General features: G+C 34.1%; 1 protein-coding gene across 1 annotated transcript; it reads right to left on the minus strand.

The window, feature by feature from the left end:
• Positions 1-1,595: 1,595 nt before the first annotated feature.
• Positions 1,596-27,460, minus strand: LOC134233944 (serine/threonine-protein phosphatase 6 regulatory ankyrin repeat subunit B-like). The gene is given in 6 exon segments (XM_062716005.1): positions 1,596-3,888; positions 3,891-5,551; positions 11,580-11,684; positions 19,265-19,381; positions 24,559-24,645; positions 26,866-27,460. Coding segments are annotated over 6 exon segments (4,290 nt in total). The 3' UTR covers positions 1,596-2,163.
• Between the last annotated feature and the right edge of the window lie 467 nt (positions 27,461-27,927).

A 27,927-nucleotide genomic window follows, 5' to 3' on the forward strand; every position in this document is an offset into this window, starting at 1 on the left:
TCCAAACACCCGGCCCATCGGACCTATATGTCACTTTTAACAAAATATATGAAAAATATATGAAAAATATATACACAAATATTACCTAATAATCCCTATTAACCGCGCTCTTGGCGCTTAGAAAATTGTGAAAAGGGGGCGGTTATTGTTGTATTCTCTTTATGATATTTAATGTCATATTTTAACTTAAAATATCTTTAAATAAAACAAATAAATACAAAGAACCACTAAAATTGTTTATAGCTTTTCTTAAAGTGAGGATAATCCACCCAAATTTTGCTAAAATATTCATTTTCCACTGAGAAATTGGATAATAGACAAGTTTTATTTTCACTTTATCCAATTTTTTGATACGATTCTAGTTGATTTTAATAATTGTACAGGGGGCCCTTATTTCCTGACAATTAAAAAATACCTAAGGGGGCGCTTATAGGGGCAGGGGCGGTAAATAAGGATTATACGGTAATATATTAACATTCTAAAACTTTAAAATCGTTTTAGAAATTTGAATTGTTAAGTGTTACACTGACCTTTCTAGTCTGCAGCTGGTAAAATGAATCAAAATTAACACATTTGTAACAATGAAATAATATTTAACACATTCACATTTTTGTCATAATATTGTCTTTTAAGAACAAGAAAACATTGTTAAGAAAGCGGTATAAGCGGCAAAGCGGCAAATATAACGTATAATCATATTACAGCTGTACTAGCCGTTGTTACAAATGATTTCCACTTTTGGTACAATGAAACTCATGAAGCAATCTGAATTTTTAATGCATAGCTTTTCCTATCGTTTTCACAAGTTCTTTTAGTATTTATTAAGCGAGAAAAAAGTATGTAAGCACAGTCAAAATAAAAACCTTAAAATCATTTGTAACAAAGTCATGAACAAGTTTAAGTATGGAAAAGCAGTTTAGATCTTTAAATCCCGTAGGAATTGTTCAATATCCTCTATTTTCCCTCTTTGTCGTATTTAGATATTAAAAGGTGACATCAGAAGGTCAACTTTTACAAAATTCTTCATGATTTCTATAACATCTCTATCATAAGCCATAAAAATCATAAAATTACATTTAGACAAAATATTGAAAATAGCATTTTTCACATAATCACCTTAAACATGTACATACACTTGTTCCTTTCAATTTTTATGTTTTTTTCGCATTATTATAATTTAATTTTGTTTGTAACGCGTCATTCATTTAATCAAATACATTAAATGACAACAACAACAGCAAAAATATATCAATACGCTTGACGTTACATTAAAAATAAAAAAAAAGACGTACGATTTGTATGCATTTTTGAAGATGAAACCGTGTTATTTCTACTCTTTGTGAATGAAAATTAAATTATAAGGAACGAATTTAAAAGCTTTACATGTTTTATTGGTACATGTACAGATGTATAACCTGAGTTAACGAGTAAACTTCCCAAACCAAAGTTATACACTAAAACTTGCATGGCGTTTAAATTCATTCCCAATGTATAACAACAATAACTGTATTTCTGTTGTATAACGCCATATATCCAAAATTATTTTCACTAAAGTCATTCCTCATAATTTATATGAAAAAGTCTTCATAAGAACGGCTTATTAGAATGACCATGAATCTAAATATGTCATATGGTACAAAAGTTAAAAAAAATATATGCAACAAAATGTTTAAAGATAGCAACATGTTTTAACACGTTCAGTATTATATTGTTACTCAGCTTATTAATGTAACAATCAGTACAGGTATGTACATTCAAATGGGCAGATTAAACAACTGCATTCAATCTTATATACATGTTTAATTAAAATTTTTAAACTCTAATTTAACGCCTTAATGAAACAATGCACTTTCTTTGTTTTCGTTTCAAGCGTTCACGTTTCATTCGTTTTTTGGAAGAGTTGTAAAATGATATGTTCATTGCCGTAAACAGCAGCAGAGTCAAGTGCCTTATCAGCATTTGTATAGGTAATTGAGCGTCCAATGCATGCTTTCTAAACGATCTGGTAACAACAAAGTGTCCACGTCTAAAAGCTTTGGGAAATGCAGAAAAACATTCTCATAATAAAAATTTTAAAATCTGGTTTCTTTTTTCAGCAATATTTTTACAATCTTATGAAAGTTTAGGTATAAGGCAATGTGAGGAGCAGTTATTCAACACCTCTTAAATATTGAATTTTGCTTTGTGGTGTAGTAATAATTGAACAACATCAATATGGTTTTCGGCAATAGCAATCGTTAAGGGACTAAATCCATAAATGTCAAAGTCATATTTGTCGGCTCCGTGATCGAGAAGAAACTTGACTACTGTCACATGTCCATATGCTGCTGCGAGGAAAAGTGCTGATTGTCCAGCATTATTTTTAGTGTTAATCATTGCGCCGTGCTCAATTAGTAGATTAACGATTCCGTTGTGACCACATTCACTTGCTAACATAAGTGCAGTGGCACCTGCATTGGTGTCTTTGAGATTGACATCTGCCTTGTTTTCTAGTAATAGCTGAACAACATTAGCATGGTTTTGGTCAGAAGCAATCATTAAGGGACTCTGCCCTTTAATATCATAGTCATCTATGTCGGCCCCGTGATCGAGAAGAAATTTGCATACGGCCACGTGTCCACTTGCTGCTGCTAGGTAAAGTGCGGATTGTCCAGCATTATTTTTAAAGTTGATTGTTGCTTTGTGATCAAAGAGTAATTTAACTATTTTTTCGTGACCATTCTTACATGCTACCAAAAGAGCAGTAGCACCCATTTTGTTTTTTTGGTTTACATCGGCACCGAATTTCAAAAGCACCTTAGTTATTTGTTCGTTACCAAGTCCTGCTGAAATGATAAGCGAAGAGATTCCTTCGTTCTGCTGCATATTCACTTCTGCCCCAGCATCTAAAAGCAATTTTACCAATTCAAACTGCCCCTTAGAAGTTGCCATCATTAGTAAAGATTCATCTGATCTGTATTGTTTGTTAACGCTGTCAACATGACTTAGTAATAATTTTACTATGTTTGTTTGACCACTATATGTAGCCAGAACAATAGGAGTTAATCCCTGATGATTCTCTGTCGTAACATCAGCTTTATGCTTTACAAGCAGTTCCAAAATTTCCTCATTTCCATTCACAGCAGCAAAATGAAGAGCAGTCCAACCATTGTATTGAGATAAGTCTTCTCTAGATTCATCTACATCTGCATTCTTTTTTGGAGATAATTTGTCGGCCTCTGGAATGTTTTCACGTTTTCCCCTGATTTTAAAATTGACACTTGCATTGTGGTTTAGCAGAAGTTTAACAACATCAGCGTGGTTTTCGGAAGAAGCAATTATTAAGGGACTGCGTCCATGAATATCACAGTCATCTATGTCGGCCCCGTGATCGAGAAGAAGCTTGGCTATTGTCACATGTCCACATGCTGCTGCGAGGAAAAGTGCAGATTGTCCAGCATTATTTTTAGTTTTAATCGTTGCGTTGTGCTCAATTAGTAGATTAACGATTGCATTGTGACCATATTTACTTGCAAACATAAGTGCAGTGGCACCCGCATCGCTGTCTTTGAGATTGACATCTGCGTTGTTGTCTAGCAATAGTTTAACAACATCACCGTGGTTTGTGACAGAAGCAATCATTAAGGCACTGCGTCCTTGAATATCACTGTCATCTATGTTGACCCCGTGTTCGAGAAGAAACTTGGATACGGCCACGTGTCCACTTGCTGCTGCTAGGTAAAGTGCGGATTGTCCAGCATTATTTTTAACGTTAATTGTTGCTTTGTGCTCAAAGAGTAATTTAACAATTTTTTCGTGACCATTCTGACATGCTACCAAAAGAGCAGTGGCACCCATTTTGTTTTTTTGGTTTACATCGGCACCGAATTTCAAAAGCACCTTAGTTATATTTGTTCGTTACCAAGTCCTGCTGAAATGATAAGAGAAGAGATTCCTTCGTTCTGCTGCATATTCACTTCTGCCCCAGCATCTAAAAGCAATTTTACCAATTCAAACTGCCCCTTAGAAGTTGCCATCATTAGTAAAGATGCATCTGATCTGTATTGTTTGTAAACGCTGTCAACATGACTTAGTAATAATTTTACTATGTTTGTATGACCACTATATGTAGCTAGAACAATAGGAGTTAATCCCTGATGATTCTCTATCGTAAAATCAGCTTTATGCTTTAGAAGCAGTTCCAAAATTTCCTCATTTCCATTCATAGCAGCAAAATGAAGAGCCGTCCAACCATTGTATTGAGATAAGTCTTCTCTAGATTCATCTACATCTGCATTCTTTTTTGGAGATAATTTGTCGGCCTCTGGAATGTTTTCACGTTTTCCCCAGATTTTAAAATTGACACTTGCATTATGGTCTAGCAGAAGTTTAACAACATCAGCGTGGTTTTCGGAAGAAGCAATCATTAAGGGACTGCGTCCATGAATATCACAGTCATCTATGTCGGCCCCGTGATCGCGAAGAATCTTGGCTATTGTCACATGTCCACATGCTGCTGCGAGGAAAAGTGCAGATTGTCCAGCATTATTTTTAGTTTTAATCGTTGCATTGTGCTCAATTAGTAGATTAACGATTGCGTTGCGACCGTATTTACTTGCAAACATAAGTGCAGTGGCACCCGCATCGCTGTCTTTGAGATTGACATCTGCGTTGTTGTCTAGCAATAGTTGAACAACATCACCATGGTTTTTGACAGAAGCAATCATTAAGGCACTGCGTCCTTGAATATCACAGTCATCTATGTTGACCCCGTGATCGAGAAGAAACTTGGATACGGTGACGTGTCCACATGCTGCTGCTAGGTAAAGTGCGGATTGTCCAGCATTATTTCTTACGTTAATTGTTGCACCGTTATTAAAAAGTAGTTCAACAATTTCTCTGTGACCATTATAACATGCTACCATGAAAGCAGTGGCACCCATTTTGTTTTGCTGGTTTACATCGGCACCGTATTTTAATAACTCCTTAGTTATTTGTTCATTTCCAAGTCCTGCTGCAATCATAAGAGAAGAGATTCCATCGCATTGTTTCAAATTAAGTTTTGCTCCAGCTTTTAAAAGCAACTCAACCACTTCAAACTGCCCATTATAAGTTGCCATCATTAGTAAAGTTTCCTCTGATCTGTATTGTTTGTCCACGCTGTCAATATGATTTAGCAATAGTTTTACTATATTTGTATGGCCATAAAATGTGGCTAAACAAATAGCTGTCAATCCTTGATAATCTTCCGTATCAGAGGAAAGTTTTTGAGATAACAGAAAGGAAACGATATTCTCCTGACCGTAAATTGCTGCTATATGCAGAATATTTCTTCCATCTTTGTTAGTCAAATTTAGATTTACACCGTGCTTCATAAGATATATGATGATGTTTAATCTACCATACTTTGCTGCAGAATGAAGCGGAGAATTTCCTAATTTGTCAAATAAATTTACATCAGCATTTTCATTTAGAAGTAGTTTTAGGAATTCTTCATTTCCATTTTCAGCAGCAAAAAGAAGTGCTGTCAACACATTGTAATGGTTTGCATCTTCAGGAGCATCATTTTTATCTGAATTAATAAGAAGAAGAGGATTACTGTTAATAACTTAATAATACTGTTATAAGTGAGGAGTAAACAAAAAGGCTTGGTTAAACATTTACAAGAACTCACTATGTATATTTCTTTGTAAAGTGTTTTATGAAGTTCGGAATCCAATATAGATATGGTAATTCAATTTCATTTAGTTTTTTGGATATTAAAAATATTCCAAACTGATATATGCTTTTGAAGAATTTCTTCTTTAGAAGGGGAACTAAGAGTAAAAGTTGGATTACCACTCGTAGAATTAAATTGAAGTTCTAAATACATTTTATATGACGAGCCTTATAAACGAAGACAATGTTGTTACTTGCTTGTCAGCAGGGACCAGTAAATACTGATTCAATCTGTATATTTTTTTAACTTCTGAATTATTTACTAAAGAAGGAAAAATTGTCTTCATATTGCCCTTCAATCTCCTAATACGCAATTGTAACATGGATCTAATACATTTAATCCATACTGACAAGGTACCAACGTTCATTTTTCATATCTGGCCCATCTACAGATGGTCATCTACAGAATCCATAATATTTATGTCATTTCAACGCCAGTTGAAGGATCGGGGTTCGCTATACACGTATTTACGACCTTTCGAAAGAGTGATCTAAGGTCCTCATTATTAACTTAATTTACGTCACCTGTAATAGCGTGACCAACAGAAAAAAACATAAACACGATGGAGGATTATGTTTTGAACAGATATTCGATACCTAGGCCCTGTAATGTGTTCTTGAAATGAAAAGTTTGAAACAATAGTCGATGTATAATTGTAGGAAATACAAGGTGTAGTCTAACTTAAAATATGGTGGAATACAAGACTTGGCTCTTTTGTGATTAAAAATATTACTTATATTAACCGCGTCAATACCTTTATTGGCATATTGAAGTTGAAGAAAAAGACGGATTGTTTTAGTTGCATTTTCTTCTGCAAAAAGAGGGGGTTTAAAAATCATATGATCTGCAATATTCACAATCACAGCCTATATTCTGGAGTCCAGGAATAAAAAAAATGGACTTTCCTTGACCTTTTCAAGAAGACTATTTAAAAGTTTCAAAGGGACAGAGTAAAGTTCGGTGCGAATATGATGCAGACCTAACTGGTAAGGTAGTAATGAATCAAAAGAGAAATCGTGTATTAAATCTCTGTCTATGGTTCGAAAGTCCCATCACATTTACATTGTTATTCTGTGGACTCGAAAGATTTCCAGCACTATCGACATTGTCATTACATCCACAAGGAAAGGCTGTCCCTATTTTTAAGTCACCTTGACGAAGTCGAGATGAGCTTATGCTATACCTCCGGCGTCGGCGTTAGCGTCAGCGTCCCAGGTTAAAGTTTTAGAAGCAAGTCCATTCCCAAGTAACTATAAGCCCTACCTGAACCAAACTTGCATGGATGTTACATCTAGGGATGTACACTACCAGACTTGCTTCGGATGCTGGATCTGACCTACATTTTCTAGATGAGTGACCAGGTTAAAGTTTTTGGAGCAGGTCCATTCCCAATGAATTATAAGCCCTACCCGGACCAAACTTGCATGGATGATGCATCTACGGATGTACACTACCAGACTTGCTTCGAATGCTGGAACTGACCTACATTTTCCAGATGAGTGACCAGGTTAAAGATTTTGGAGCAGGTCTATTCCCAAGGAACTATAAGGGTTACCTGGTCCTAACTTGCATGGATGATGCATCTAGGAAAAGACACTACAAATCTTGCTTCGGATGCTGGATCTGACCTACATTTTCCAGATGAGTGACCAGGTTAAAGTTTTTGGAGCAGGTCCATTCCACAGAAACTATAAGCCTTATTTGGACCAAACTTGCATAGATGATGCATCTAGGGATGGACACTACCAGACTTGCTTCGGATGCTGGATCTGACCTACATTTTCATTCCCATATAACTATAAGCCCTACCTGAGCCAAACTTGCAAGGATGATGCATCTAGGGATGTTCACTACCAGACTAGCTTCGGATGCTGGATCTGACCGACATTTTCATTCCCATGTAACTATAAGCCCTACCTGAACCAAACTTGCATTGATGATGTATCTAGGGATGGACACTACCAAACTAGTTTCGGATGCTGGATCTGACCTACATTTTCATTCCCAAGTAACTAGAAGCCCTTTTTTTCGACTAAACTAGCATGGATGATGTATCTAGGGGTGGACACTACCAGACTTGCTTCGGATGCTGGATCTGACCTACATTTTCATTCCCAAGTAACAATAGGCCCTAGCTAAACCAAACTTGAATGGATGATGTATCTAGGTATGGACACTACCAGACTAGCTTCGGATGCTGGATCTGACCTATATTTTCATTCCCAAGTAACTATACGTCCTACCTGAACCAAACTTGCATGGATTATGCATCTAAGGATGGACACTATCAGACTTGCTTCGGATGCTGGATCTGACCCATATTTTCCATACAAGAGACCAGGTTAAAGTTTTGGGAACAGATCATGTCCTTGATATCTGCAGTATTAACAAAGTTATGAATATTTTTTTAACACTTTTCATGTTTTTCATGCTACACGAGTAGAAATGTGTATATGCCATGTAAGGGGTTAAACACAACTTGCAAGAAAATTGTTGTTGGGATGAATACTAAATGTTAAGAAAATATTATGTGAGATTTCCATTACTTAAACTGATAACATTCGTCGAGGTGAGCTTCGTAATCTTTGATTACCTATGTTTGTAACTCAAAATTCATCTCGTTGTATACGGAAAAGTGTACTCAGTGATGAAAAGTTTGTATGGTGATAAATCTAACTTTCATTGACAAAATAGAATGTTCAGGTAAATTAAAATATTTGTATAAAAGCTGCTGACCATTATTATTTAGTTGAAATCTATGAGCTGATATTCTTTCATTTAGTGGTTCCTTGGTTTTACCGACAAAACAAGTCCACAAAAATTACATTCTATTCCGTAGACATCATTTGAAGATTTGCAGTTTAGTTTTTCCCAAGTTTTGGTATTGAAGCTCTGTCCAGTAAGATTAGTGGTGAAAAAAAGTGTTAGTTATCAAAATGTCAAAAGGTTATACAGGTTTTTGCAGAACATTCTGAAACAGAGGACATGGTATCGGAAAAGGATTCTTCAAATATATCTATAATAGAAACCTTATATTTATTGTACCTTCATCACCTGCTTACGGAGTTTATATATCTCAGTTGATTCGATACGTAAGAGCATGCTCTACAAATACAATTTATCATTGGAGTCAAATGCCGACTGACGTTTTTCATTCGAATTGTTAGTCCATTATTTGAACACTGAATTGACGACGGATTTTCCCGTTATTCCCCGAATATGAAAAGGAGCACACAGCGGGTATGACCGGTCGGTAGGGGAAGCTCAATCTTCCATGACACCTGACCCAACCTCTTATTTTTTGGAGGTCCATGTTTGCTCTTCTCTTATTTTGTATTGTATCATGGACTTTTGATTTTGAATACTGTTCGTTATCTCCATTCATTATATGAATCATTGGTTTTATATCAAAACTTGGAATCTGAAGACTGTACATACATGTATAACATATGTTTAATATCCCTAAAATTATCTGAAGAGCACCGAATGAACTCCCCGAGTCTGTGTCTCTTATTGTCTCATAAGAGTGACGCCTTTTTATACGGGGCGACGCGTCTGTCAGTATCATTTCGTTTTTCTGTATCCTCTTAAATGAATAGGTACCGAATGACAAGGCCAAGCTTAAAAAATTCTTGGTTTGCAGTTGCCGACCTATAATTCTTAGTCTGGGTAGGTAGGTAGGCATTTTTTTAAAATTCTTTCCAGATTTTTGTTAGATAACATAAAATAGAGTTTGTCATAGCATGTAGTGTACGAAACTCAGAAAAATTTCAGGTAGACCAGCAGGGCTGACTACTCAAAAAGTCTATCAGCCCTGCTGAAAATTAGCAAGCCCGCATAATAAAATTCAATATTAAGGGTACACATATTCAGACTTGTACATTTTTTCACATCGACTTGAATTTCATACACAGCAATTACTAAGATTAAAATTTTATTCATTCAGTCAGCGTTTACTTCATTATAAAGTTATAGGAAAAATGAAAAATTCGCTATTAATTGCTAATCTGAAATACATGTCCTATATTGTCATTTTTTCCTTCTAATTTTTACATTTGAAATACATTGATTATAAGATATCAGATACATGTAACAGGTCATGATATACATGATATATAATATTTAATAATATCAATGTTTATAGGTATATTCACACGTATATTTTAGAAGTAATGAGTAATGGTTTGATTTTAACTGAAATTTTAGTTTCTCAGTACTTAAGAGCAATTTTTAACACTCATTTAAATTAATTTATAATTTGAATTTTTAAAGGGTAAAAATATATTGTGGTATGATTAAATATAACTTAAGTTTATTTTTGATTTAATAAAAACAAAAATCAGTTAAAACTACTATTGAATAAAAGCACACCCTTTAGATTGTACGTAAGCAATTGAACAGTTTGTGTTGAATAATTTAGTACACTGGCTTTGTCTTTATAAACGGCATGATCTCAATACAAATATTAATACTAATTATTAATTCTTATAAATAAACACATTGAATGTGTTTGATTTTTATCTGATCCTTAAGCTGAAAAAAAAATGCACAATTTATTGGGGAAAGTTGAAAATACAGTATCATTTCATGCGTGAAAACAGAGGAAATTCAGGTTAAAAGACGATGGTGGTGTTTTTCATATACCTACAGATTTATTGACTATTTCTTGTTGTCCCAGGGAATAATGCCTTGTTTATATGTTGAAATATTTGGTATTTACCTTCTCAAAACATTTATCTGCAAAAATCGAGGGAATGGGGTAAAATTAGTGCGTCCAAGCGGGCTGATGCAGTATAAAGTTCATACGTCCGCTCCCGATTTAGTACATCTCGGGCGTGCGGGCGGATGGGAATTTAGTACAGTGTTCATAGGCCTACTATACATGGTTTAGCTGCACTCTTTGTATAAACTAATGATTGATGAAGACAAAAATTGAAAATGAAACAGTTCTAATATCCTGAAAATAGGAGAAAAAAATAATGTTACAAAATGGCTAAAAAAAAGTTTGGGTCGGGTGCATTTTCAGTGGGTCGGTCGGCAACTGCAAACAAACAATATATTATTTTAGGCCCAAGTATCCTGGGGAACAGACTGTCCAACAGCAGAGATACATGTTCGGTGTAAAATATATAGGGATAGCAAACAGTATTCAAGCTCAAAATCTACATGCATTACTTTCCTACTTGACTTTGCTACTGGACTAAAGTCAATAAATGCAACTCGTTTTCATTCCATTTAATTCCATTCTACACAATTAAATTGCAGTTTCAATCTCAGAAATCAGTAAAAAAAAATCTTGTGAATTTAGTAGGGTTCGACAAATTAAAGATATCTTTAATTCTTTTTTAAAAATAAAATCTGTGGTGGTTAAAGGCAAGGAAAATGTTCAAAAATCCGAATTCGTTGATTGACTACGAGGGTTGGCCCCAAAAGTCGTAGAAAGAATTCTCTGTGCTTTCTATATTAATATTTCTTCACTTAGGGCAGTTATATTAGTTTAAAGAGTTGTTGTAAATTGTGCTTTATAAATAAAAACTAATTGCATCACAACGTGTATTGGAAACGATCCTCTACAAACTAATGTCCAAATAACTGTATCTCACTTCTATTCTCAATGACCATGTAGTGTAGGCCAACGTTGTGAGAATTCGATCGGCATCGAAAGCAAATTTCTGAACTTGCCTAGTTAGCCGAGCGGTCTAATGCGCTGTTCATGTATTGCTAGGAGACAGATTCCGTAGGTCGAGAGTTCAACCCCGGGTTGGGGCGGAAGTGAGTATCCTTATTAGAGTGAATTTGCTGTGCTTTCTATCTCTCTCTCTCTCTCTCTCTTCATATATATAATATATATATATATATATATATATATACATACATTTACCCTGCGTCTTTTCTTCTTTTCCCCCTTCTCTTTCATCTCCGTCCAACATTCCCCCTAGATGAGGTTCTTTTGAATTTTTGACTTCAATGTCCAAATCATTTGCTTCTATAAGTTTAGAATATATATAAGTTCTACATGTTTAAAATAGAGATTTATATTGTAAGCAGGGACATATATGCAAAATGTATGTCATAAATGTTAACAGTTTTGATGCATCAGATGCACATTTTAATATCATGCCAAAAATTGGAAGTTGAAAAGAAATTATAAGAGAAACGAAATTAATGAGAAAAAAAATGCCAAAGACTGGAGTCAAATACATTGAAAGATTAGAGCTATTCACGAAGGATATTATCACTCTTAAAAAAGTTTTACTTAGTAGTCATTTTTTACTTGAAATAACAAAGATAAGTAATAGATAATTACTAAGCATTTACTTAAAATTTAAAATCAAATACTGAAATATATGTCAACTAGTGCTAATTGTAACGGGGACCGTTACAGATGTTCCCCAAACGCTCCCCAAATCCCTTTTTGTGCCAAATTCCGGTAAGACATTTTTAAAAATATGATCAGTATCGAAGGATTTCATCAAAGAATTATAAAAGCTACAATGACATCAACTATATGTCATTTAACGCATTGTACGCGCACGCACGTGCATGCACATGCAAGATGAATATGGCATGATGATGATGTCTAAACAATAAAATATCTATGTATCGTGAGAATAAATTAAAAAAAATTCTTTACAATATATATAACTGTCATTTTACTTTTTTTTTTTAATTGGCCATTTTTCGTATTTCGCGCGTGCACTTGCATGAATGCCTGTTCGTGCATTCATTTTGATAGGAAAATTATGTAGGAATCTTTTATACCTATTTATAGTCTAAATTGTATCCCGTTTCGTTGAAAACTAAGAAAGTTATGGACATTTAAAGTTTCAGCCAATCAGATTGCAGCACACGTGCATGCGCATGCTTTTCGTGATAATTCTTATATACCATGCTGCAGATCTTTATAATGTATAACCATGTTCAAAATTTCAAAGGATTTTGTTGAAAAACAAGAAAGATATTGAGACTTTAGTTTCAGCCAATCAGAGCGAAGCTCACGTGCATGCACGTGAGATCTTGCTAATTTGACCATGTCCTCTTGTCTATGCTTCTAATATATCCTTATATTATGAGTTTCAAAACATTTCATCAAGAATATAAATAGTTACGTCTATATCAATTATATTGGACATTTCTGGTGTTGCACGTGCGCGCTCTTGCAAGCACACGTGAATGCACATGCTTTCAGGATAATTCTTATATACCATGCTGTAGATCTTCCTAATTTATGACTATGTTTAAAATTTCAAAGGATTTTGTCAAAAAACAAGAAAGATATTGAGACTTTCAGATGGAAGTGCACGTGCATGCGCGTGAGATCTTGCTATTTTGACTATGTCATCTTGTCTTTTCTACTTATATATCCTTACATTTTGAGTTTCAAAGCATTTCATCAAAAATTGAAAAAAATACGGCTATATTCATTAAATTGGTCATTTCACGTGTTGCACGTGCACGCTCTTGCAAGCACGTGAGCGCAAAATGACCTTCGTTCCGCAAATCTACATAACATGCCTAGTGACCCTAAAAAGGTTTCACCTTAATCAAATGTGTAGTTTACAAGATCATTCGCGGAAAAGATTTTCCCAGGAAGAAGAAAAATAATAATAATAATAATAATAATAAGAAACAGAGTCAATATGTTCCCCAACTTCGTTTGGGGAACATAATTACTAGATTCAAATGTTTTACTTGATTTTTGTATTTTAAAGAATTGTTTTACTTACATACTTAAACGTTTTACTTAGTAATTTATATTTACTTGAATTTGTGTATATAAGTAATAACATTACTTGGTCTTTACTTACATTTTACCACTATTTACTATATAATTATTATTTTAATGCCCCCGTAAACGAATTTTCGGGGGTATATAGTTTTTGTCGTGTCCGTCTGTCTGTCTAGCTGTCTCTCTGTTTGTCTGTTTATCCGCAGAAACTTTAACGTAGCGGAGCTATGACTTTCATATTTCACACGTGTATTCCTTGTGACAAGACCTTTCTTTGAGTATCACCAAATCTGCCACTTTGTCCTTGACCTTGGAGTTTGACCTACATTTCAAAATTGGTAACCTTGACCATAACTTCTGAAGGGTTGAGGCAAGTGTTTCCATATTTCACATATGTATTTTTTGTGGCAAGACCTTTCATTAGATACCAATTACCTTGACCTTTTGACCTTGGAGATATCAAGAAATCCCAATAATTTAAATTTGCATATAAGAAAAGTTTAACCTTTGCTATGTTGCATACAGGGCGTAAGTGTTTCACAAACACATCTTGTTTGAATTTCATTTAATTGATTTACTTAAAACAAGAATGTATTTACTAAATCAAGGAGAATTCAGATCAGTAAATTACTTAAATATGGTAGTCTAATCACTAATTGTCTGTGAGGAGGAGTTATCTTTCTTTTAAATATTCCGGCATGTGAAAAAAAGTAACACTAATTAAAATGCGATATTAAGTACTTGAAATGTTTAACCATATTTAAAATGGTCTTTAAAAAGATACAACTTATTCAATTTTTAAGGCTTTCGTAGGTGGAATCAAATGTTTCATTGTTATATATAATAAAACAATTACAAAGAAATTGGCAAAAGAAATAGAAAGTATAATTGTTTCCACAATAAGTAGATTTCTTCTATTAAACTATTCAGAGGGCCCAATAAGGGAACTCTGATAAAGAAATCTGTGAGTAGTACTCACATGTCAGAGGGTCGGTACCTTGCAGTGTTTCTAGTAAATAATGTCGATTTTAGTAAATATGATAAGTATTTCATTTACTTAGTATTCTTTTGAGTAATAATATTCTAGATTTTAATTAATTTCAGAATTACATTTACTTAGTAATAATTCATAAAATTTAGTAAATAGAAAGCATATAATCTCTAGATTAAGTAATAATAATTAACAAAAATGAGTAGTTCATTTACTAACTTAAAGTAATACAATTCCTATAATTTAAGTAATTCTATTGATACTTAGTAAATCATTTTATAAGTAAATGAATTCATCCTTATTACTAATTATGTTTACAATTACTAACCATGATAGTCATTTACTTGCTATTCTGACTAAATGGATTACTAATAATTACTAGTTTTTCCTAATCTAATATCTTATTTTAAAAACAACAAGTAAAACTTTTTTTAGAGTGATTCTAAAGAGCCATAGCTGCCTTACCGACGACTCGGCCTACTCAAGTATTTAAAGGAAATCACCTGTTTCTGTTTATAGATACATGTACCTTTTCTATTCAAAATCAAAACAAAATACATGTATGCAATCATTTGTGAACCAGTGTTATTACCGGCCGCCAGGAGGCGGTCGGTTACTTGATTACCGTCTTCCTTGGAAGACGGTATTGTATAGTTGAAGTTTTTTACAGTCTTCGGACTATGCACTTCCTCTCTCTTGTAATTGGTAGAAATTGCATGATGAGAAAATTTTCAATTATTTCATTGGTTGAAATGCTGTTCAAGGCAAGGGAGATAACTTTCTGATGATCTAATTTTCGTACGACTTAACAATTTTGCAAGATTTCCAATCTTAAAAAAATGACAAAACGAACAGCAAAATCAGCAGTGATTATAATAATTCTTAATAACATGGTATGTTTTATAGCAATAAATAAAAAAGGTCTCTTATTTTTCAATTTAAATAAAATTTGATTTTTATAGCTTGCATGCATTACAATTTGTTATTATTCTTTTCCCCTTTTTTGTTTTAAGAATCAGCCGAGGTTTGCCGAAAGCTCTCGGACAGTCAAAGTTTACGGAGATGACCGAGCGACAACCGTGGTAGGGCTATTGCCAGTAAAAAGCTAATGTAGAAATACAAAATTTAAAAGAATTATACGGCCTGGTAGGTGCCGTAGATCACTTTACTGTTTAAGACTTTTGCTAAAGACGGAAAGCTTTTTTAAAAAGCTCTACTTGTATGAAAGTTTGAAATCGATGTGCGTTTCTGCGGAGTTAGAACGATTTAAATAAAAATATTTAGCGTTCATATTATAGAATATTAAACAAAGATATTTTTGAATGTTTAACAAAAAGCACAATAATCATAAAATTAAAATCATATAAATAATGGGGGTGTGTTTCATCCAATCCTGATTGACAAACTCCGACATGATTGAAGTGCGGCGAAGTTATATGTAGGCATAGTCTAAAACAAAGACCGCGTTGTAAATCAACAATTTTACTTTCTCTATTTAAACAGCCTATACGGGATTTGTTGTATTTATTTTGAAATGACGTGTATATTCATACATTTTCTATGGAAAATTTTCAAAAATTTGATGAAATATTTATTTCTTTAAAGCAAGGAATCTTACAACATTTTGGTCCAGGAGACTAGAATAAAGCGTGTTTTACAACGTGCCATGCATTTTCCCGCCACATCTCAAAACCGAAACAAAGAGACTAAAGGAGAAGAAATGTGGTGGATCTAGAGGGAGTTGGGGGAAGTCAATATCCTCTAAGAAAGAGCGAGGAGCCCCACATATTTCATATTTGTTGCTTTTTTATTAAAGTAAAACTAAAGCTTAGTTTAAATTTTAGTTCATCACTGTCTAGTTTTGAGAGTATGCCAGGGCATCAACAATAGTGGGAAACATGGGATAATTTGCATAACGGACGAAGCCCGTTATGCTAAAATTATCCCATGTTTCCCACTATTGTTGATGTCCCTGGCATACTCTCAAAACTAGACAGTGATTCCTTATATTTCCATTTCATTGTGAAATAATATGTTGACGTTGCGACCGTTAGAGCGAGCGCAAACTCTTCTATTGTTTTGATTTAGATCGGGCTCGTCAAACCGCACGTGACATTCGGTGCGTCTAGACTCTGACGTCACATGACGTATGCAAGTTGCAATATACCGAGAAAAAGCCTGAACAGTGCTGAAAGTTAATGAAGAACGTTTTATTTTCTATTTATCTTAAATATATACCAATAATTCAAGGCGATTAACCTTTTGTTGAACATTTGCCGTGATTCTCGCGAGAACGTAGCTAAAACAAGTGATGCATTGTGGGTCGAAATTACGGCATCAAAAAATTCTATCGAATGAATGTGCAGAAGTCCGAATTTTCTCTTCGCACAGGCGTTGCTTTAAGAGCTCGCTGCGCCGCCTCGCTGCGCTCGCTATAATTGTAGACTTAGACATTAAAAATGTAGACTAATAGATTTAAATTACACGAGGACTTCCATGCCAATTTCAAAAGTCCTCGCACACTGACGTCAGAGACAAAGGCAGCCGCACGAGATTTTCATGCATATTTGGCCTCCTTAGCGTCAGACACAGAGACAGATGCGCACGAGATTTGCATGCGTATTAGGCCTCCTTAGCTGCTGACCTATCGACCTGCCTAATTTACATTCCGGCAGAATTATCAAGAAATAAATGCCACCAAATTTCAAACAGTTCTCACAGAGAAAAAAACTTAGAAATGGAAATGTTTATGTAAAAACTACTTAAACATGAAACTTCCACCAGAGCAGTTCGTTTACAATTTATGTACCAAACTGAGTGCATAGACGCAGAGGTCTACGGACCGTTTGCTTATACATATAATATTGTACATGCATTATGCATGAAGAGAATCGGCTATGCCGCATGCAAGTGTTTCATGTCACAAGGATATTCAAATAGATAAATATAAGAAATTTTAAAAACAGGTCACGCAAATTTCATTTTCTAATTACTTTATCAATGGAATAATTAATTGGTTTGCGGCCGATTTTTGACGCTTGCGTCAATATATGTTTCTTGTATTTTCATAGGTGCAAGTTTGTTGCATGACAGTAATTTTACTTCTCCAATACTCTTATTCTAAACAAGATTGTTTGAAAATTTTAAAAATAAAACAAGCTAGCAGCTATACATATATGACTTTGGGTCATTAAAATAGTTTGACTGTTTTTCCCCCAAGGAACTTTCAATGTGTAATGTTGTATTATATATTTCTTTTAAAAATCATTTATACATGCATGTATTATAAAATAATGAAAGAAAACATAGGTAAATGCAAACAGAGAAAAAAAATAAAATCATAGTTGACACGACCTGTGAGACACGCACTCACGATCATTATGTTTTCTATCCAGCAATCATACCACTACGCCACGAAGTCTTAGTATACGAATGGATAAAATTAAGACAGATTGTTGAATTTTGAAAAAAAATTAGAAGAAAAATTAAATACATATTTTCAACATTTTCAATATGAAGACCACCTTTAACCAAAATTATCTAAACGTAATGAAGTGCAGTCATATCCAAATAAAATTATTCAGAAGCTGTTTTTTCTGGTTAAGGGTGGTCTTTTCCTACAGTTTGTCATTGTTTAGGGGGGTACCTCAGTATTTACTATATTCTCCGTATAAACTGAACGATTTTTATAACTATCATAAGAGGAAAGTATTGATAATTGATTTTTATTTTTGTGTGAGTTGCTTTAACCCCCTTCCCCGCAGTCACGCATTTTAACGCATATACCATTTCCTATTTCTAGCGCAAAATCACGCATATACCGTTTCCCCGCAATCACGCATTTTCACGCACTTTAAAAAGTTCATTTAATCTTATGCCCTGTTCACACGGAGAGTTTAATTCGAATTAAACGTAAGTTTACTGCGAATTAGCTTCGCTTAGCGTTCACACGGAGAATTTAATGCGAATTAGTTTACTTCGCATTAGTTTAATGCGCATTAAATTACTTCGCATTAGCTCCGTGTGAACGCTAAGCGAAGCTAATTCGAATTAAATTCTGACGCATGCGTAATGGCAAAATTTAGTCAAATGCCACTTGTCGATGGTCAGCTATAGGTACTTGTGCTATTTTTGAGTGAAAAACTAAGGAAAAAATCATCAAAATTTGCATGCAGACACTTTGCCATTATGTCAAATGGATCTGCTTCTGCATAATGTGACGTGATCTGCAAATGACGTCATAATAGCCGTGCTGACGCCGGGCTGCAGAAGTAAAATTTTAATTCGCATTAGTTTACTTCGAATTAGCTGTCGTGTGAACGCAATTTAATTCGGATTATTTTAATTCGCATTAGTTTACTTCGCATTAATTTACTGCGAATTAAACTCTCCGTGTGAACAGGGCATTAAATTTAATGCCAATTTCCTTCCATTTTATATCTGCAAACATCTAATAAAATTAGAAAATTTATTTTTGTATGAAAATATTGCGTCATGATATTAGTTAAGCTCAACTTTAGAGAAACGTGCACCACGGTATAAGGTGCTTGCGGGGAAATGGTAAATTTCGATTTCTATGACGTGAACATTAAGTGTTTATTGCATAACAGTTCAGTAAGTTGTAAAGTGTTAAGGCATGTATAAACTAACATTGTATGACAAAATTTTGGTTAAACAAAGTATTTAAAAAATCACTGCTAAAGTAGGCGAAAGTGACTATCAAATGCGCTATGGCTCTTTTGAAATAAATTTCCACATTAACAATATCATTAAAAAGATACTCGTATACATAATTACAAGCCACTACCGAAGTACTTAGGTAAGTTAGAAAATGAAATCACATTACCTAGCGTTAGAGACTGTGAGACATCATCAACAGCACAAGAGTCATTAAAGGTATACATAGCACGTGTTGTATCTGTCTGTGATTCTTTGGTCAGGATTCTATCTCTTAATTTTCCACCTACAACCGTTTGCAGTCACTGTGAAATTTTTCCAAAAACTCAAAAAAGCAAATATAGGAAGCATTGGAAATTGAAATCTTGGTCTTGTAATTGAAACTATTTGATAGTATATTTAGAGTATCCCTAGAACGGAAAGTTGACAGATTTTACTTATGTAATGGTTATCAGTAAATACTTTGAGAAATAAAGTAAAGAAGATGGGGAAACAAGGAGCACAGAATGCCTACAGCTTCAGATATTGAGAAATCATATTCAATTTGTGAATTGAGTATTTGAATTAAGTTATCATGATTGAAATTTATGAAATTATGAAAAACAAACCTTTCGTGAGAGAAAAAAAATCTCGGAAAAATATTTTTTCATTAAGAAATGAGATTGTATTCATGGGATTTGAACTCTTGCAATAAAAATCCGGAGTATCATACTGCTTTAAGACTAACGCGCTAACCATTACGCTACATAGCTCATGACAACTTAGGACATTTCAATCATGTTTGTGATTTGATCTTTGACTTAATTGACTAAATAATTTCTCAGAAAGATGCGAATGTTTTGTCATAAAAATGTACTTATAAGGCATAGTGTAAACCAAAAAATATATATTTTATTAGAAACCTTTTTGGATTATCTTTTAAAAAATGGAGCAAAAACCCACTCATATTGAAAAATTTTGTTCAAGTATTAGAAAATGATTTTTTTCCTTTCCAGTGTGCATGTGTATGCTTTTTCATAGACAGATGATTTCAGCCTTTGTGAGACTTTTGTAAATTAGAGATTTTATATGCAGTATACTTAAATGTTAGATGAAATATTAATATCAAAGAAAATTGGAATATAATAGAGATTTAATTTTTGACTTCATGTTTGTCGCACTATAGGCACTTCGTCCAAATTAACCCCCCCCACCTTCTTTAGAAAGACTGTTCATTTTCTTATTTCTATATTGCAATTTATATTATCAAATCGACCACCGTTGTAGAAAATAAAAGAGAGTAAAATCAAATTTTGAGCATGACTGTGTTACCCTGACAAACTTTATATCTCATGCCATAATTCTTCTGTCCTTTTTTTATGATTGTCAGATTGGGTGCTCAAATAAAATTCAATACAAAGTGATATATACCCTGTGAAAAACATTAAATTTATTTTTATTATATGATAATCTAATAGGGCTTCCCATGAGAGGATTGCACCCAAACTGAACGTTAACCAAGAATGCAAACGGTGATTTCAGAACTCACCCAGAAAGCAAAAGATTGCTGAAGACCCTTTCACAATTGGCGCAAGAGAACTTTAAAACACTTTGCACGAGTTCTCGCTGAGCTCTCGATTATGTTGCACGATGTCTCGCATTCGTTGCATGCGTTTTAGTGGTCGCATCAAGTCTCTTCAAAATAGTCGACATTCACACTATTCAGACGCGACCAATGCAATCCACGTTTATCGCAATTTAACGCTTGAATTTTAGTACGAGCGTCTTACAAGGTTTTGCATACTCGCAAGAGTGATGCAGGATTTTTAAAGGTCGTAAGATGAATCGCAAGTACAGTACCGACCAGGCCAAACCTTACACAAAGCAGTCCCAGAGCAGTCCCAAAGCGGTCCCAGAGAAGTCCCAAAGCAGTCCCAGAGATGTCCCAGCAGTCCTAGAGAGCAGTCCCAGAAAGTAGTTTCAGCAGCCCCAGTGGGCGGGGTTTATTAATTTAATGGGCGGAGCTAACTCAGAAATGAGATTTGCAATGGTACTATAAAAGGCAGTAGAAATTGATTCTGAGTAGTGTGCCAGGAATCCATACATGTATGCGAAGGTCATTTATGAACACTAAGCGCATAGAAACAAATTGAATGATTATTTATTGAAGGAAGAAGGCTTTTACACGTACTGTACATGTATGAATTAAACTGAACATGAGCATTTAATCACAATTATCGGGTATATTATATTAATTATTTAATTTCTTTATTTTCTGTTATTTATACGGTTTCCCATTTAGTTTTTATACAGAAAATTAACCGTGAATTATTAATTATTTTCCATCCGTAAGAATTAACTTTAAATAGATCTCATCATTTTATGGCCAATTAAGTACCCTTAGGAAAATTATAGTTTTTTCCATACTATCGGGATACTCAAAAGGAATTTTGCTTTTAGAAAATTCTTTGTTAATTTTGCCAAGTATTATTTTTTAGTCATGATTTTTTTTACTGACATGTCAATTTTATTATTGTTAATTTCTGTTTCTCTATAATACTCGGTTTTAAGTGTTTTATTTAAGGAATGTTTTTTAGTTTTGTGTGAGTTATTGGTGTTTGAATCACACAGACTTGTCACGTAGGCATATTTCATGAAGCGCGCTAGCGCTTCATGAAAAATATGCCTACGTGCAAGTTTGTGTGATTCACACACCAATAACTCACACTAAACTGAAAAACATTCCTTATATTTACATTTTGCATGTTTGGAAGCAACTAAATTATGCTAAATATTTGAATTTCTCGCTGCCCTATATCGTTGCATTTTTTCTAACGTCGCTGCAGCCTCAATGTGACGTCACGTTAACGCACGTTTCTCCGTGTGTATTTCTACGCGTGAGTATACACGAAAATGGTTTTCAAATCAATTTCACAGTTGGCTTACTAGAAAAACACAGCGAATGTAAATATTTAAGAAATGTTAGAATGTACATCTCTAACTCACCAGAATGGAACCATAAGATTATGTTCAAAACTAATTAATGCTGAAAGAAATTCATACACATTTCATTTTTCAATTTGATTTTTGCATTATGTACCGGTAGATTGAAATTTGTGTCATTGTTGACCAGCATGTTCAATGATGTGAAACGCTGATACATATACCCAAATAACATGCACTGATTTTCTGCCCTAAGGCGATTGAAACCGCCGGTGTTGATACCATGTAATAAACATTAATCGGCCAGGTACATGTAAACACAAGCAAAAGAATAAAGAAATAAATCACAATTCTGGATATTTTCAACTCTTTATTTATAAAATAAATGTTCTCTTTTGATAACTTGTATAAATTAAAAACTACCAGTAATTCATTAATAAATTCCCCGATGATTGTTTAAATTGTTTGAGATATGGAAGAATGGTAGCATAATTTTATTTCATACTTATTTAATTTATTGTTTGGCTTTATTTTAGGGTTGCGTGGGATACTTTTTTAAAAGTGGTGCTCGTAAAACATGAAGCTTTTCAATTAAAAATCTTATGTCTTACTGTATAATGATTATTTTTAAATAGTGCCAATGCAAATTTTTAGTGTACATAATTTTACATTAAATAATAAAATAGACTTACATGAAGATATTTTTTCTCATAAATCTGTAGTTTATTTTTAGGGGAAAAAATCTACTTCTATCTTCCTTATTTAATAACTTAATTTATTTAAAAAAATATATTCTAACTACATTCATGTAAATATACAGTCTCTGAAAATATTAATTATCTATAATATTCTCTACTTATCAAAAGATTGTAAGAAATCTTTGCTTTTTTAATAGTTGAAACTCCTCTCTGCTGTAAGTAAACAAAACAACTGGGAGCATGCAAATTCAGAATACACAAGGGGCGGAGCTATCATGTCACTCAGAACTTCTTTAACACATGAGTGAACAAAGCAGTCCCAGAAAACAGTCCCAGGGACGGCTGGGACTGCTGGGTCTGCTTTTTAGAGCAGTCCCAAGGCAGTCCCATAGCGGTCCCACAGCAGTCCCAGAGCAGTCCCACAGCAGTCCCAGAGCGGTCCCAAAGCAGTCCCTGGGATTGCTTTCTGGGACTGCTTGGGTGTCAGGTTGGGTCTGGTCAGTACTGTATATGCATGTGTTTTGCGACCATGAGACTTTTGCTCAACGTGTCTCATGTAATCTTGCAAAGTTTTACTATCATTGCACGATTTATCAGCTTCAATTTTCCATGCTTTGCCACTAGCTATGTATACTCTGCGTAAGCATTTATGTTTCAGACCACTATTCACCATGGATGCTGCTGCACCAATACTTCCTCGCCGTCTGCTTGGTATACTGAATCTTCGAATACAACTCAAAGCCCTCCAGCAAAGACATATTCATTTGTACCATATCATGAAACGCATGATTGTACGAGCGCCTTTCGTCCAATCGTATTGGTGCACGTTCAATCACCCGATTACATGATCACTCCCGCAATCCTTTCGCATTTTTTTTTTACAACACTAGCTTTCATTGTACAACAGTTGCATAAAGACGCAAGATAGATCGTAAGATTTCATGCACAAGTTAACGGTCGCTTTAGATTGTACGAATACTTTTTTCATATGCGATTATTTCAGCAAGATTTGGATCCAAATCATAAGTTTTTAATCGCACGGATATTTTGTCGCTTCTGCTCGTGCGCCATTTTTGAAAGGGCCTTTCAGCTTAACCTAAAGCAGTATCAGTCTTGATTAAGAGTTGACCATATAGCGCGTCTACCAATGCAAAATATGAATAGCATCCCATTGGGTTACTTTCCGCTTGAAAGGACATATTGAACCTGAGTGATTAATGGTTAGGACCTATTTTCTCTGTATGAGTATTAATGTAGTAAAGGTGAAATGCATAATGAAAATATAGGGCTGGACCGGAAATCGAACCCGGGAACCCCGCATTTCTAGTAAGGTGCCTTACCACTGAGCTACCCAAGCCTATATCCGCTATAAGTATTATCCAAACAGCTATAATCAAGTTTAAACTATTGTTAATTAAAGTTTTTACTATACCTCACAGAAGTATTTTTACATGTACTATAGATTTCAGATTTTTATATTTTGTGTTCTTCAATTAATACATATTTTTTTTACGCTTAATAGATGCACTACATGTGTAATCAAATATGATTTCCAACATATACTTCACTGTCACTGAATTTAAGAAATTTGAAGATTTGGGTTTAAAAAAAGGAATGTGAATTAAGTTTAATAGTAATTAAAATTATCAAAGCTTTTATTATAGTAGGCTATATAGTCGACTATTGTTAATTGTAGTTAATTTTCGTAAGAAAAAGTATGTGTTCTTTAAATTAATGTTTTAAAAGTTCAACTTTTACAACTTTATTACGAATAAATGTAAATTCTTTTAATTTGATGTTTTCAAGTTTTAAAGGTAAGTTAAAAAAGCTTTATATAATTTACCTAGACTTTCTTGATGGTCTTCTATCTTCCGATACAAATCATCAAAAAACCTTTTCTCTTCTAGGACGACAGTCGTAAAGTCTTCTTCTGAAAAACAAAAGAAGAATTCAAAAGAATTTTTTCGGTGTTTTCTAAACTTTTAAAAATTGCTTATCACATTAGCACTTTCAGTTGAGCAATTTATGAGTTCATCAGTTGAGCAATTTATAAGTTCATCATTGAAATGCATATCGAGTTGTCACTATTTGATTTCGACAATATTCTTCTCAGTGAAGTCGATACTCATATTTCCTAGTAGAACAGTACAAATACTTGATATTCCCGGGAAATTCTGGTTTTTCCCTGGGAAATGAGAAATAGTCATATATTTAATACTTTAATCCTATTTTGTGGGTTGAGACATGTAGTACACCTTATTAGCTAAGGTATCTTCTTGGTATCACAGTCCTCGATTCAAAAATATCTGGTTTTCTAGCTAGTACTTCATTTTATAATCATAACAAAGTTTACGCATATACTAGTTGTTTTTATGCGCCCGGATCGATAGATCCGAGGCGTATATTGTTTTTGTCCTGTCTGTTTGTCTGTTTGTCTTTCTGTCTGTTGTCAACTTTAACCTTGGCCATAACTTTTGAACCATGAGAGGTAGAGACTTCATATTTGGTATGCATACTCAAACAATGAAGCTCTTTCAAATGGCACCAAGTTCAATGACCTTGTGACCTTGACTGTGACCTTTATGCTAAAAATAGCTTTTTTGAACTTTCACCATAACTTTTGAACCATGAGAAATAGAGACTTCATATTTGGTATGCATACTTGAACAATGAAGCTCTATCAAATGGCACCAAGATCAATGACCTTGTGACCTTAAATGTGACCTATATGCTAAAAATGGCCTTTTCGAACTTTCGCCATAACTTTTGAACCATGAGAGATAAAGACTTCATATTTAATATGCATACTCCACTGATAAAGTTCTTTGAAATGACACCAAGTCGATGACCTTGTGATCTTGACTGTGACTTATCTGCAAAAAAATAGTTTTTTTGAATTTTTTTACCGCCGGGCGCAAAGTGTTTCACAAACACATCTTGTTTTTTTTTTGCTTAAGTAAGGTACAATATCCTTTATTAATATAGTATATTCAAGGTGCGCCAGATACGAATTAAGACAAACAGTGTTTATCAGTTATGTTTATAGCGAAAAGATGTTAATCCAAAATATATGATTTAAAAAAAATGAAATGCTGAAAAAGAAGGTGAAAAATTATGGAGCTAAATACGTCGAAGGATCAATAACTTTTGACTGGATAGGACTATAGTTTCATATTTCACAGTAGTATATTCCGTATGACAAAACCTTTTGAAACCACCAAATTTGACCTCTTGAAATTGGCCTTGGAGTTTGACACACTTTTACACCAAACTTCCAAACTTTATCCTTGGCCATTACTTATGAACGGTAAGGGCAAGAGCTTTTATGCCCCCGTACGTCCGACTGTTTGTCTGTCTGTTTGTCCGCAAAAACTTTAACTTTGCCAATAACTTTTGACTGGATGGGAGTATGACCTTCATATTTCACAGGTGTATTTCTTATGACAAAGCCTTTCTTCGGGTACGACCAAATTTGACCTCTTGGCCTCCACATTGGAGTTTGACACAATTTTTACACCAATTTTCCAAACTATTTCTTGGTCTAACTTATGAACGGTAAGGGCTAGGCCTTTCAAACTTCACATTGTAATTCTTGTAACAAGACTTTTTATATGATACCAATAACTTTGACCTTTTGACCTTGACCTAACAGATTGACTTACTTTTAAAAAACATTAACCTTGGCCATATCTTATATGGCCATATACTTCCCATACATTACATGTATGTAATCTTTGTGACAAGGCCTTACTTAAGAAATCAACAACCTTTATCCTTTGACCTTGACCCCGGTGTTTTAACTACATTAAAAAAAGTTTATTGGCTATAACTTTTGAACAGATGGAGCTAGGGTTTTATATTTCATGTTTGTATTTTTTGTTAGAAAGCCCTACTTTGGGTATCAACATGTTTGATTTGCATTTGAGATAATTTAGTCTTCGATATGTTGCCATGGGGGGGGGGGGGGGGCATCAGTGTTTCGCAAACACATCTTGTCTTCTTTTATTTCTGAAGAAGAAATTTGGCAAAAACTAATTCAAAACGCAAGGGGTGTTGAAATATTAATGTCATTCCAAATAATTTTTAAACACAATTAACGATATCTGAAAATTTCCAAATCAACTGACTAAAATTACAAGATTACATATACCGTGAAACATTTTGTTTTGAGTACTGATGATATCCAGATATCTTTTTTCCTGTCCGGGATCCATTCTGTCTGTTTTGAGATGTTTAGCAGCTTCTGAGTACTTTGTTAATCCTACATGCACTGATTTCTCAAGGTCACCTATAATGGTGGTTAGTTGTTCCCAAACGTCGTTAAATGTTTCATCAGAAAGAGAAAGCTCGGATGCATGTCCGAAATAAGTATTCCTGATCTCTCTGATGCGGTCGATGTTTGCAGCCAACGATCGGTCGGTTGGATCAGGTGTGTGTCCCCATCCGTTTTGATGAGGAACAATTCCTGCTATGTTTCGAAGCAATGTATATAACAGAGACAAATCAAAGTTCTCATACGAAACCTGGAGCTGTCCATTCTTTGGATAGAGCACTTCTTTCTGCACTTTGTTCAAATTAGAATACAGAGTACCCCTTTCATTTGCGAGAACTGTCGGGAATTGAGTTTCATAGACATGGTTACTAAGAATGTCCCTAAATAAATCTGTACATGGACCTACTAATAACAGGAATACACGAATAGCATTTGTTGTTTGATTCGTAGAGATATATGTTGAACAGGCCATTATTTTTCTGGAAAAAAGTAACAAAAATAAATTGTTTATAATTGTTTAATATATAATACGTACATCACATCAAAATGCAGATAAATATGTAAGGCAATAATTTACTATTTTTCTGATATGTTTAGCGATGCAACAAGTAAAGCGCAGTGGTATTTAGGATACCATAAAAGACCTACACGAATAATATATCTAGATCTATATACACTGCAAGGTCACAGTTCAGACTCATTCGTTCTATATAATGGTCGTGAAACTTTCATACGTCATGGGTGATAAAGTTGTCTGGAGACTTTACTAATGATTTAATATCTTTCTTAGAAAAGTGTTTTTTTTGAAAATGTTTTTTCCACCTTATACTCTTTTTCTCTTACTCAAGATAAAGAGTAGAGCTGGATTTATAACGCCGATATCAAAAAAATGATAAGAAATAAATGTATTATTATTTTCTTTTGATCGAAGTATCAAAA

Source organism: Saccostrea cucullata, unplaced genomic scaffold (assembly GCF_032062105.1).
Source record: "Saccostrea cucullata isolate Sc308-1 unplaced genomic scaffold, CSIRO_AGI_Scuc_v1 ctg952, whole genome shotgun sequence".
Lineage (NCBI taxonomy): Eukaryota > Metazoa > Mollusca > Bivalvia > Ostreida > Ostreidae > Saccostrea > Saccostrea cuccullata.